Source organism: Hoplias malabaricus, chromosome 3 (assembly GCF_029633855.1).
Source record: "Hoplias malabaricus isolate fHopMal1 chromosome 3, fHopMal1.hap1, whole genome shotgun sequence".
NCBI classification, from domain to species: domain Eukaryota; kingdom Metazoa; phylum Chordata; class Actinopteri; order Characiformes; family Erythrinidae; genus Hoplias; species Hoplias malabaricus.
The window spans coordinates 41,732,922-41,745,595 of NC_089802.1; the positions used below are offsets into that span (position 1 = coordinate 41,732,922).

The following is a 12,674-nucleotide window of genomic DNA, read 5'->3' on the forward strand; positions in this document are numbered from 1 at the left end:
TGTTATTGAGTTATTGAATGAGTGTTTTAATGTAAAATCACAACTGGTGTGAAACAGATGTTTAGTTGTGAAGGTAAAATAGTGAGGTGTTAAAGTCGGGCGACAATAGTACGTCTGATCATATATCACATATCATTCAGACCGAACCTGCTCTGCGTACCCATGAAAACACTTGAACCTGAATGAGAAAGATAAATATACCCAAGGGATTAGTGCTTAGACGCTTCTTGATAAAACGAATACACAGAGTAAAACTGTAAATTTACATTTCAGAAGAAAGAAGGCGTCTTAATCTGTGACTGGAAGTGTCTTTTCACACACACAGACTTACTCACTCTCGATGAGTAATGTCCTTATCTTCAGGTGTTCCTCCTCAGACTGTGTACAGATTCCCACATGCTCTACTACAACTCACAGCACTGCGCAAAGCGTCTTAAGATGTGGAGTAAATATTTGTCTACTATTCATCTGAGTATTAGAATAAATAAAAATAGACACACAGTTCTTCACTGAACTGTTTCCAGAGCTCTGCTCCAGGACGTTCGCTGTTTACACTTACCTTCCGCTACCTGCTTTATCTGATCAGTCCTCCTTTAAAGTAACTGACCTGTGTTTGTCAAATCAACTTCATCAGTAACTTCCTTAAAACTCAATTTATTTTTATTTGGATTCTTTTAACGCTATGCAGCCTTCTCACTCAAACATTGTTTATTGTCTAATTACTGTGTAGTTTTTTGGTCACAGTGATATTTAAAAAGTTGCGGGCATATGGTCAAATTACATCTTGATATATTAATGGATATTTTATTTTTATGTGGCTTCCAAATGAAAAATATGTGGCCTATGTGGAGGCAAAAAAAGATTATTATTATATAAGATTTACAAAATAAATAAATAAATAAATAAAACGCCATATTTAAGTTAGAGGATTTGCACTTAGTTTAATTTGGCGAGGGGTGTCCAGACTGTCTATAGTTAGCTCTTTGTATCCACAGGGGATTGGTTCCAGGACTTAACCCCTAACATAAAAAGTGTTTGTATATAACCGATACATATCCTTCTGTACATTTAAAATCACCTCTAGATCACGGATAACGCATAACACCACGTTCATGCTGAAGTTAGAGTTAATACTGTACAGACACTGAATGCACAAAACCAAAATGACAAAGGAACGAGACGCGAAGGCGAAACGCTCAAACAGTGAGTGCTAGAGAGTGGCTGAGGAAGTGTGAAATGGCGGGAGGCTACAGCAGGGTGTGCTTACATTTCAGTTCATTGGTGTGGAGTCCGTGGAGTGCGCAACACGCTACAAATACAAGCCCTGCTTTTTGGAACTTACTGAAATGTTTGTTAAAATCCTTTGATCCATGGATGAGGACTGTATTCTGAAGACATTAGGTACAATGCGCCCTCTTCACTCACACAGTGTACACTCCATCCTTCTCTCTGTCACTCTGTATCCTCCCTTGGCCCGGTGCCAAGCTGAATGCACACTAGGTGTGTTGTTTCTCTTCCCTGGGCCCTGGCCGAGCTACTTTGTGTGTGTGTTTTTTTTTTTCTTTCCTCTCTCTCTCTCTCTCTCTCAAGCTCACGCTGAGTCAATACTTGTTTCGCCGGGAAGTTTATTTCTTTACACACCTCCTGCAATATTTTCTCAAGGAGCAGCTACGTTGTAACAAAAGCCCTTTCATACCAGGCTCCTTTTTTTTATTTTTTTATTATATCTCCCCCCAAAGCTGACTGTTCTCTCTCTCTCTCTCTCTAAGACAAACAAGCTCATAATAAGATAAGGCGAGAAAGGGAGGGGAGCTGGGGTGGTTAGGTAATGTGCAAACACAAACACTGTTTGTGCAGGCTTGTTATTGTTTGTTCAAGGCATTAAAAAAATGAGCCACTCTTAGTACCCATGATGCCTTTGGGCCAGGCGTGGCCATGTAAACGTCCGGCCCGAGACAGTAACGCTGGATATGTGTGTGTGTTTCCCTTTCAGACATTTAGAACATAACGGTTAAAATGGCGCATTAAAAATACAGTCCCCAGACGACTGCCTGATTTCCACATGAACAGATTTATGTTCGGTGGAGAATGGAGACACATGCGAGCAATCTGTGTGTGATCAGATGAGGAAGAAACGTGTTATTGTAGCTGTGAAGGATATCAGCCAAAAGATTGACCTACTCATAGGAGAATTATTGTTTGTATATATGTGTTTTTGTCAGTAATTTCCACATACAGCAAGTGAGCTTTCAGCTAGAGCCTTTAATTCCAGACTTTCCACATTCCTGCTCAGAAAGCCGAGATGGTGTCCTGAGCTCAGCATCAGTGGTTGATTAAATCCATCCATGACGTTCACTGTCCTTAGAAGACGAATACATCTTTAAAGTGCAAGGACCAAGCTGATCAAATAATTATTATTATTTCCAACCAGGACATTAATGCTGACTAACCTCTTTGGCGACAGATTTGGACAAGGTTCGTTGTGTTTATTTCCGTGCTTAGCCTTGGAAATCTGTTCAGCATCAAACATCAGCGTAAGCCTTTAGACCGGGTTGTCTTTAACTACAGGCAGCATTACAGAACAGGAAATATATTTTCATATCAACACCACTCGTATCTGTGCTGCAGGGAGAGGTCTGATGTCTGTTGGCGATGTGCACTGTTTCTAATGAAAGCTGGATAACGCGGTCCAGTCTGGGTTTAGCGGCCGTTTAAAAGCAGAGGGATGACCGAGCTGGACACACTTTACAGTGAGACAGTGCCCTTGGTTCTCATTGGTGTTTAAGTATGTGTATGACAGCATTTAAAACGTGTGTGTGTGTGTGTGTGTGTGTGTGTCTGTCCTGGCTTATTTGCCACATTTTCTGCTCCAGTGTTTAAAGTTATTGATGACCTTTTTCTTTCACACTCCACTGGACTTCTTCATGCTTCAGTAGAGCAGCTTCGTCCAGGCCAAGATCTAATCTCCAATATTCAGCAAAAAATAGTTAGCATCGCCACACCACTGATGACTTAATGCTGCGTGTGTGTGTTTCACAAAATACAAAACTGTGCATCATGGAGGTGTCACAGCGAATCGTGGATACAACACAATGGACATTCTATTCATTACGCCATCTAAATCAACAGAGCTGACTGAATCATTACATTTGTCAACAACTTCTTCCAGCTCTCATCCTCCGCCAGCTCTAGTTTCAAACTACAACGTTATTACAGTCATCGATTTTCTTCATTCAGAATTTGTTCAACATTTCCTGCAAATACTAAATCATGGAGCCATTATCGTGAATCAGATCAATTTGACTCAAATCAGACTACTCTTTATGAGTAATAAAATCCCTGTAGATCGTGGTCTCGTGTGATTTATTGCTTTTATAAAACAGCGGTAAAAATAAAATTTATTTACTTTAAAAATAAATAAATAAATAATCACAACCGATTCTTCTGCCACACAGTGTAGTCCATTAGCAGCGAGCACTATTAATAGACAACATGTGTGTGAAGGTTTAACTGTATTAATATTAATATAATAATAAACAGTCTCCAGAAAACAGATCTGTCCCAATATCACTCTGTTCACAACGGAATAAAACTGACCAGGTTTAACACAGTGGTGCATTAATATGGAAATCAAATGTTTGCGAGTTGGTCATAGGTGTGTGTGTGTGTGAGTGTGTGTGTATGGTGTATTTTACGACTCTGCCAATCAGATTTTATGACCAGAAAACTCTGTTTTATGAATGGCCATTTATTTATGATCACAACAATAGTCAGTCTTCTGGGCTCTTGTGCCTGTTTAGTGCAGTAAATTAATTCCACAATTTTACAAGTATAACACTGGAACACACACACACACACACACACACACACACACACACACACACAAAGGAACATTAGAAACAATGTCTAAACTCTGAGCGCTTTTGAACTCTTGGAGGAAGTCGGGACATATTTGCTCTCCCCAGCGCATCACTATTTTGACGTGTGTGTTCAAAGGTCTGGAGAAGGGCCTAAAGGAGCCTGTGATGAATTATTACAGTGTGTTGGAAGAGATAAAAATATGTATATGATCAAGAGAAAGAGGAGAACATTTGATCTTCACAGTGGGGATAAAGAAAGAGAACGAAGAGAGAGAGAGAGAAAAATGATATGTGACCTGTTCACTCAGTCAGACACCTGCATTAGCCCTGTTCTCCCAGGTGCTCCTGCCAGCTGTGTTTGTGTGTGTGTGTGCATGTGTGTGTGAGCGTACTTCTTCCACCCTATTCGCCTGTAGCTGCCACTCACTGCACATGTATGTGTAGTCTTGTGCAAAAGTTTGCACACCCCTGGCTTTAGTGTTTTTAAATGATAAAACATTTTAAGGGTTTTTGTAGATGAATTAAAAATATGCAGGAAGAAGAAAAGCAGAGAAAAGGAGGAGTATTTTCACATCAAAAAATCAGCAAAGGCGCCCAAATTTTTGCACATGGTGTGTGTGTGTGTGTGTGTGTGTGTGTGTGTGTGTGGTCCGAAGTCAGTCCTCATCCTCTGGCTCCCATCAGTTAAAGTTGTCCAGGAGAGGGCTGTGGGACGGAGACGAGACAAATTTGCAGTTAATATGAAGTCAGTGAGCAGAGCAGGCCCACGAGGGACCCCTGGAGCTGATGGATCGTCCGGCAGCGTGGCACTGCTTTAATGGCTCCTGTAGCAGTGGAGAGGAACATATTTTAGGCCTAAGGGCTGCATATCAAAGACCTGGCGATCAGAGCCCCGTAAACGGTGGACGGGGGGCTGGCGAAGGACCGCGGCTGATGGAACAATAAACTAATAGTCGTGTCACTTTGGGCCCCCAGCGACGCGGCCGGCTGCTCTGCCCAGCCAGGGCCACGGGGCCATTATTTTATTTATTTATTTTTTTTCCTTTTGTGATGACGGTTGGCGACTGATGCGGTTATGATCCTTAAATCAACTTTCTGCTCGCTTGAACATGACCACCAGGGGACCGGAGGTACAAGGACAGGAAAAGGTTGAAGAAGCTGGAAAGTGGGGCCCGCTACCTGCCGCGCTAAAAATCGAGTTGGGCCACCGGTGATCAATCAAACGTCCCTGCGCAAATACATTTTTTAAAAAGAAGCGGGCCCTGTATCTTTGGCCCCTAATGAGCCAAAGAGGGAGGAGAGAGCCTCTCTGAAAAATGACACAGCTCGGTGGACGCGGTAATCCAGGGCTGGAAAGACAAATTTCGGGACAGGGATATAGGGGCAGGGGTTTATATTAAATACAGGAGGCTGAATATGTTATTGAATAACGATAATGCGCTGAGCTTTATCCAATCGGCCCGACAGCACGTTACGATGGAATTACTCTTGAGCTAGTCTGTCACACGGCTCTGAGGAGTGTCTAGATTTACTCCCCAGGGGGTAGAGGGGGAAGGATTAATGCGCACATGGAATCACAGATGGAACGAGGCGAGAGAAAGTTGCAGGAGATAAAGACGAAGGAGGAAAAAGATGTAGAGAGACAGAGGTACATGGCAGAGAGAGAGAGAGAGATTGAATGGTAATAGCGGTGTTGAGGGTCACCTGGACCAGTGGGCAGCTCCTGTCAAGCACATCAGCTAAAAATACACACCGTCACAGAGCTTCATGTGGGGGGAAAAATGATCGCTCCCTCTTTTTGTCCAACACCAGGACACTCACTGCAGCCATGACCTTCCTTTAGTGAATCACGCTGCCAAACCCTGCCCTGCAGAAACACGCTGAGAGCACAGGCACAGAGAGAGAGAGAGAGAGAGAGAGAAAAGCAGGACAGGGCGCGTGGAAGTGTTATCAATAATCTATCACATCATCACGTTCTAATGAGCAGGAGGTGTGTTTCTGATATGAAATAAAGCAAAGTTCCATCACTGTCTTCCTGAAACCTGGCATCTCCAGGATCTTTCTAGAAGTTGGAAAAAGAATTCAAAACATTAATTAGCACTTAATGAAGCAAGGCTTGTTTAACATTTAGGGTCATTTCTAATGGTCCATGAGTCAGGGAAGTCAGCAGCTGTCCAATGTCCTAAATATTGTGTTATTGGATTTAAGGATGCAGGATGATATTGGAATCATGTCTATATCAAAATACATTTGCTTAAAATAAATAAATCAATTCGTAAATAGATTTGACCAATATTTCCAACAGATATTTATTGATTTCTTTATTGTACAGTGGAAGAGCAGGATTCCTTCTCAACACAGGAACACTGCTGAAGTATCTGCTTCTGTAATTCACTGAAGTGCATTGTAACTCTTCATAGAGTGAATCTAGGATCTAGACCCCAATTATACACACATCAGTATCTTAAAATGATAGTTTATGAGCACTGGCCCAAAATGACCATAGCAGTGCATCTCAGAAATTAAAATAATGATTTACTACGAAATAATGTTACGTTTGTGGCTGAAAGTGACCACACTGGGCCTTGTCTTCTTTAGTTTCTCATCCTTTGCCGATGTCATTATTTAAAGTTTCTTCAACAGAACCATGAAAACAGAATGCATGTTTTTCCTCGTGTTCCCTGTAGTATATTGCAGACTGTTCAAATGATTGCTCATATAATATGAATATTACAGAACAGTCAACAAATCATCTGCAAAAATGATATATACAGCACTGTGCAGAAATCTTAGGCTCCTAAGATAATGATATATATTTAAACTAATGCCTGCTCAGTGAGTTTGGGGCTGGTATAAAGTTATATACAATCACAGTAAACACAAACAAATAATAATATAAAACACATAAGAAATATACGATTTTTTTTTATAAAGTAGTAGGTGAGAGTGAGTTTGAAGAACATTGTTTGGTTCAGAATCTCCTTGATTCACATGAATTTGTTTTAATCCACAGCACACTTTATTTAAAATCATTATTTATTCACCGCTAAAACGAAGTTAAACACATTCACACACAGAGGATCACACTGGAATAATGTGATTGGGTTTATTCTAATGTTGGCCGTTATTTGTTGTTCGTCTGATTGTTTTTTTTAGCAAATAAACACTTACCGCTCAGATAAACAGCTTTGTAAATCTCATAGTCTCTGGTGCCTAAAACTATTGCACAGTACTGTCTATGTTTTTAACCCATGTCAGTTATCTCTGTGAGGATTTGGAGGAATGTCTATAAAGGCTTTCCTCCATTACAATGAGACCAAAAGCGTGGAAAACAGGACGTGTCCGGCTCCCACATTGGTGCAAAGATGCTCCTTGGAACGTGGAAAGGTTATTGATTCGTCCTGCAATAATTTCCGCCGGCTCTTTGATATGCAAACGATCCGGAGTGAATTTACAGCGGCCCTATCAGACTCATTTCACAGTTCTTAGTGTCGCTCGCTCTCGTGCTCTCTCCAGAGCTTTCCTCGCCTCATTAGCCCACTGTTCTCCATTACCGGCATAATTAAAATCTTTAGTAGCTTATCAAATTAAAAATATTTTCTGCTGATCACATTGAGATCTTCACCTCGCCTGTTATTTTGCCACAACAGGAATAAATTAAGACTAAGCATTTCTGTTGCGAATGTATTACAGCCCGGCGCTTGAAAGGGACCACTTCTGGTATCTGGAGAGAGAGGGTGATTAAAGGAGGAAGAGGAGGGGGCTGAGGAAATAAAAATTCAGAGAATAATTCAGATAAGCAGAGCGCAAATCATCTTCCATTTGCTGTTGCTCGTTTTGAAAATCTATTGAATTAATTGCTGTGTGAAATGAGTGGTCCGTCCCTCAACTCCCCTCTCGCTTGGTTTTACACAGCATCCCGAGGCCTGCCACGACAGATCTAACAGTTTACACGTGGCCAAAAGTTTGTGGATACCAACTCTGTCGGTCTCTCTTCTGAAATGAAGGGCCTTGACGAGGGGATTCAACGTCTCTCACTCTCTCTTTTGGTCCAGCAACAGCCTCCACGCTTCAGACTATAGGTTGGAACTTCTGGGAGTTTTTGACGGCATTTCACTATTATAACATCATTGAGGTCTGATGCTGATGTTGGATGATTAGATCTCGATCACTAAACCCATTCCATCCAGAGAAAGCCGTTCCACTGCTCCACAGTCCTGTGCTGGGGCTCTTCGTGTACCTCTAGATGACACTTTGCATTGAGTGTTTTTTTTACGTTACGCTCATGTGCAGCTGCTCTATAGAGATCCCAGCTCATTTCAGGCTGATGAGGACAGGCTGTCGAGCAGCAGCGTCATGTTCACATCATATTAGCATATATTTACATGCATCCACAACACTGTTGGGTTTATACCGCTGTCAACAGTGGCATGTGCATGTTTCTGTACCTACAGCAGATTAATACAAGACCAGAGATAAAAGAGAACGTGGTCTTTTCATACAGGAGCCTTCTTTCTTTTCTCCTTTTCTCCTGGAGTGCGCTGCGGCTGACTTTGTGAAAGCGGTTTAAGTCTGTGTCGATTGGAGGCGGTGCAGAGCTTTAAGTATTTTGCACATTAACTCACTTTCGAGAATATTACCCCAGGGGCTTTTTCCCCCCACTTGTCCCCTCTTTTCTCTCCCTCCCTCGCTTTCTCTTCACTCCCTCCCTCTCTCACTTCTCTCCCTCCTTGTCTTTTTTCCAGAGGAGGGGTGTTTTTGTGATGTTGCCATTGTAAACTGTGTGTGTGTGTGTGTCTGCTGTTCTTCTCAGAGGAATAATGCTAATTATTCAGATTTCATGCCTTGTCTGTATGTTAATTATTTACTCTGAGCATGAAATGCACATGAATGCCAGGGATTTGTGTACACAAACACGCTTCACATAACCACCACCCCCTCACTACACACACACACACACACAGGAGAGAGAGGAGGGAGGGCCATGCGCATCTCTCCACACTCACCCGTAGTAGAACAGTTCCTAATTAATACCCTCCTTTGTTTACCCAAGCCCTTGTTTTTTGATTTAATTACGGCGCGAGTGGAACTGGATTAGCCCGTTAATTGATTTAATTATCCAATTTGTTTGTGGCAGGCATGATTCCAGCCGAGCTGCAGCAGCTGTGGAAGGAGGTGACGAGCGTTCCGGTGAAGGAGGAAAACAGCATCAGTAACAACGGCCACCGCGGCCTGGACCTGACCTCCGCTTCGCCCGTGCCTCCCAAAAACCTGCACCTCAGCCAGCATCCCACCACCAACGGCCAGTACGCCAGCCACGTGCTCAAAAGAGAGAGGTAAGAGATGGCATAGCGGTTAACCTGCCACTGAGTTGCCATTAACTCTTACCCCTTGTTTTATTTGACTCTTCAAATGTAATTCCACAGTTAGTTACACAACAAATCACTTTCATTTTCTGTACAATTTTCAAGCATTTGTTTGGACATCAAAAATCACAAATGTTCATGTAGGAGGTAAAATTGATGGTAAAATTGATAGTAATATCTCCACTTCTGCTTACACACACAGTGTGGGCTGAACATTCATTTCATAACATGTGTGATGTAATATTTTGAGACACTTTACTTAAAACTGAGTTACTGAAAACAGATTTTTTCACTGGATAACATTCGTTGCTCCACACACTTTGGAGTTAGTTGGTCTCTCTCCAATCACAGCACTGGATCCGCGCTGGATGAGGGTAGACAGAGCAAAACTAACATAATGAGAGTGAAGAAATAGGAGCAGTGAGTAAAAAGAGAAAAATCAAGAATGAAAAAAAGGGAACCAAGTGAAAACGGCTAAAAACCAGAGCTTCTGCTCCTCGCTCCTCACTGCTGTGCGCTCGGGGTCGGGGTGAACAGGGAGCAGCTCATTATCATTTAAAGGAACAGGTGCTGAAACTGGCCGCTCTGAACGGTTTGGTTTTTTGACCAAAGAAGGTCACAGATGTGTCATTAAGACTTGTGATAGGACATGCCCCTGTTAATGTTAAATTACAACAAGCCTACGACAGTTGTAAAGATGATTTTGAGTCTTCAACCAACGAACTGGACGTGATATGAATCGACCCCTTTATACACTTCCTGTCGTTCTGTTATTAGACTTTTGTAAATCACTAAAAGGTGACAGGGTCACGTGCCATGTCCCAAGCCTTTGGAAAACGGGGGCGCTGTGTTTGAGAGAGGTTTCTGTAAACTGGAATGAGGCAGTGGGTGTTTTTCGCTTTGCATAGATGTCTCGGTTTTAATATATCACCGTTCTTTTTATTTTTTTTCCTTTCCTCTGAGAGAACATTTTACTGAAACTCATTAGCGCTCACCACATCTTTCCTGTCATCTTTGACTAAAGCGAACAGGCCCTACTTGTTTCTCCGTTCCAGACGCAATCCCTTCAGGCAGAGCCGATGTGATGGACAGCTACCCACAAGGCTTGGCCTAATAACTATTAATTTATCGTTAGTAAGTACCTTACTCTTTTCATTAAGGGCCTCGGCTCTGAACAGCCCAAATCTATCGGGGATTGGACACAAACACCTGGGAGTCGGTGGCTATTTCCGCAGCTAGATTACAGCAATGGGAATAGGCCCATTTCCTTATTAATTACCAGTTTACTGTAGGTGTGTGTGTATACACAGTAGCTGGGCTGATGAATACACAGTTGTGTCGTTTGACTCCTGTTTGTTAAATAAGACTTGAATTAGCCTTAGCACTTAAACACAGACTACACGAGTACTAGTTAAACAGCTGGAGAGATTCGAATACATGGGCCTCCGGAAATGTGCTTTGCCCAGACTGTACAGGTGTGTTTGTGTGGGAGATATGATGCACGGGATACCTCCCCCATAACTGTCCCACAATAGTTCACATTGAAAGGTCATAGCCCTGGACATTCACAACATGACAACAGCAGCGAAACACAACTCCCAGCCTCACTTCTGTGTCAGGGAGAATTACATGAAGTAAGCGCCTCTGTTTCAAAACACTGCCTTTGTCACCACTGAGTAGGGTTCAATGCCCAGCTCGGGCAGAAACGCCACAGTGTGACACCACAAGTGAGTTCCTCTGTAACATATAAGTTGTAGAAGTTCTGCCAAATGCCGTAAATGTCATATGTAAATGTGAAGTGAAACCCTGAAAAGAGCTTAAGAAGAATCTCAGTTCACTCAGTGATTCAGAAAGCTCTCATTCGAGGAAAAGCTCTGGATTCACAGTACCCTACCAGGTACAGTTTTGCAAAATGACTCAGAAATAACGTGTTTTTGTATCGTAACACTCAGAGGAAGCAGTTAAGCTTTCCTAAACGCCGTAAAGCTTCTTTATGTAAACCCCTGACATCATCCGCAAAGATTTACTCACGAAAAGCGCCATGCTGCATCTTGGAGGAAGAAATTAATTTGGCGTGTAACACGTTTACTTGTTTTTATCTGCCAAGACTCGATCTCTGAACTGCTGTTGAGAAGCCTCCAGGCGCAGTGAGCTCACTCTCTCTCACACACACATCTGAGTTGAGTTCTCCTGATCACAATCTGTGTGTGTCAATGTAAAAGCAATGCAAATGAAAACACATTGGGTTAATACTGAAAGTCCAGGCCTGGATGAATGTAAAGTTCACACAAGTTCAGACACACACACACACACCCTCACACTCTCTCTCTCTCATTAGCTGCTTTAAACCTGTCTCTCAGGGACCTGAAATACACTGGACACGTTCCGAGTCCAGCTCGTTCGGCCCGACCTTGGCCCGAGCACACGTCTCGCTCCGCAATCTTTTGATTTTTTTATTGCAAATATCAAATGAGTGCCATGGAAGTGCGACACTTCTGGCTCGGCGAGTTGTTTTTAACTCTCTCCAGGCTGCAGTGGGAGCTAAATTACTCAGAATTTGACCGAATGACTATGTGCTGTTTCTGTTACGAGCAGAAGAGCCGAGACCAAACAGGAAAATGTGATGGAGCCAAATCAGACTTTCACTCACTAAGTAATTTAACCTGCCTACATCAATACCAGCAGCCATGCAGATGTGAATCATGCACTTAGACATTATGACAGTATTGTAGGAGTGCCATAATACACAGATTAACATTCGGTTTTCCTTTTTTGAATACAGTCCACACTATGAAACTGAATACTGTTTGCTGACAGAAGATAACAGACAGAACTAGAACTATAAACCCACTGACATCAGAACGGTCTCCTTTTATCTATTCACAGTGGGGTCCAAAATCTGAGACTCTTTCATTCATAAACCACAGAAAGTCAGGTTTCCATTCATTGCCAAGAAAGTATTCTGCTGTACTTTTAGTTCTCATCTCAAATCTAAAACCAGTCGTGATACTGACCACACGAAGGTTACAATTTTAGGGGGATTTCGCATTTGGGATTTTCTTGGGGGAGTGTTGGGGGTTTTTTTTAGTGCCAGGGGGTTGAAGTGGGTTGTGAGCACTTCCACCGAAGCCTGTGTTTAGACGCACGAAGATCTGGGGGGAGAAAGAACCCATATGTACTGAACCTTGTTTATACAATGCATAATTTACATTGCTTTCTGTTTGTTTTTCTCTCTGGAATGATAGAATTAACTGACCCTCACTGTGTGTATGGTCCCATCACAACCCCCCAGACAACCTCTACAGCCCATCAGTCAGAACATTTAAGAAAAAGAAAAAGAAATGCTAAGATGAAGCACTGGAGACAACACCTCTGTCTCTCTCTCACTCTCTCTGTCTCGCCCCCTCTCACTCTGTCCCCTCTCTCTCTCTCTCTCTCTCTCTCCCCC

General features: G+C 42.5%; 1 protein-coding gene across 5 annotated transcripts in view; it reads left to right on the plus strand.

Annotated features, from left to right (window-relative positions):
- foxp1b (forkhead box P1b) overlaps positions 1-12,674 on the plus strand; it is a 264,654-nt gene that overhangs the window by 226,156 nt on the left and 25,824 nt on the right. For all 5 annotated transcript variants that reach the window (XM_066662601.1, XM_066662598.1, XM_066662603.1 and 2 more), the window contains one exon: positions 8,998-9,196. In XM_066662601.1, the coding sequence (XP_066518698.1) occupies positions 8,998-9,196 (199 nt within the window). The remainder of the gene's footprint in view (positions 1-8,997; positions 9,197-12,674) is intronic.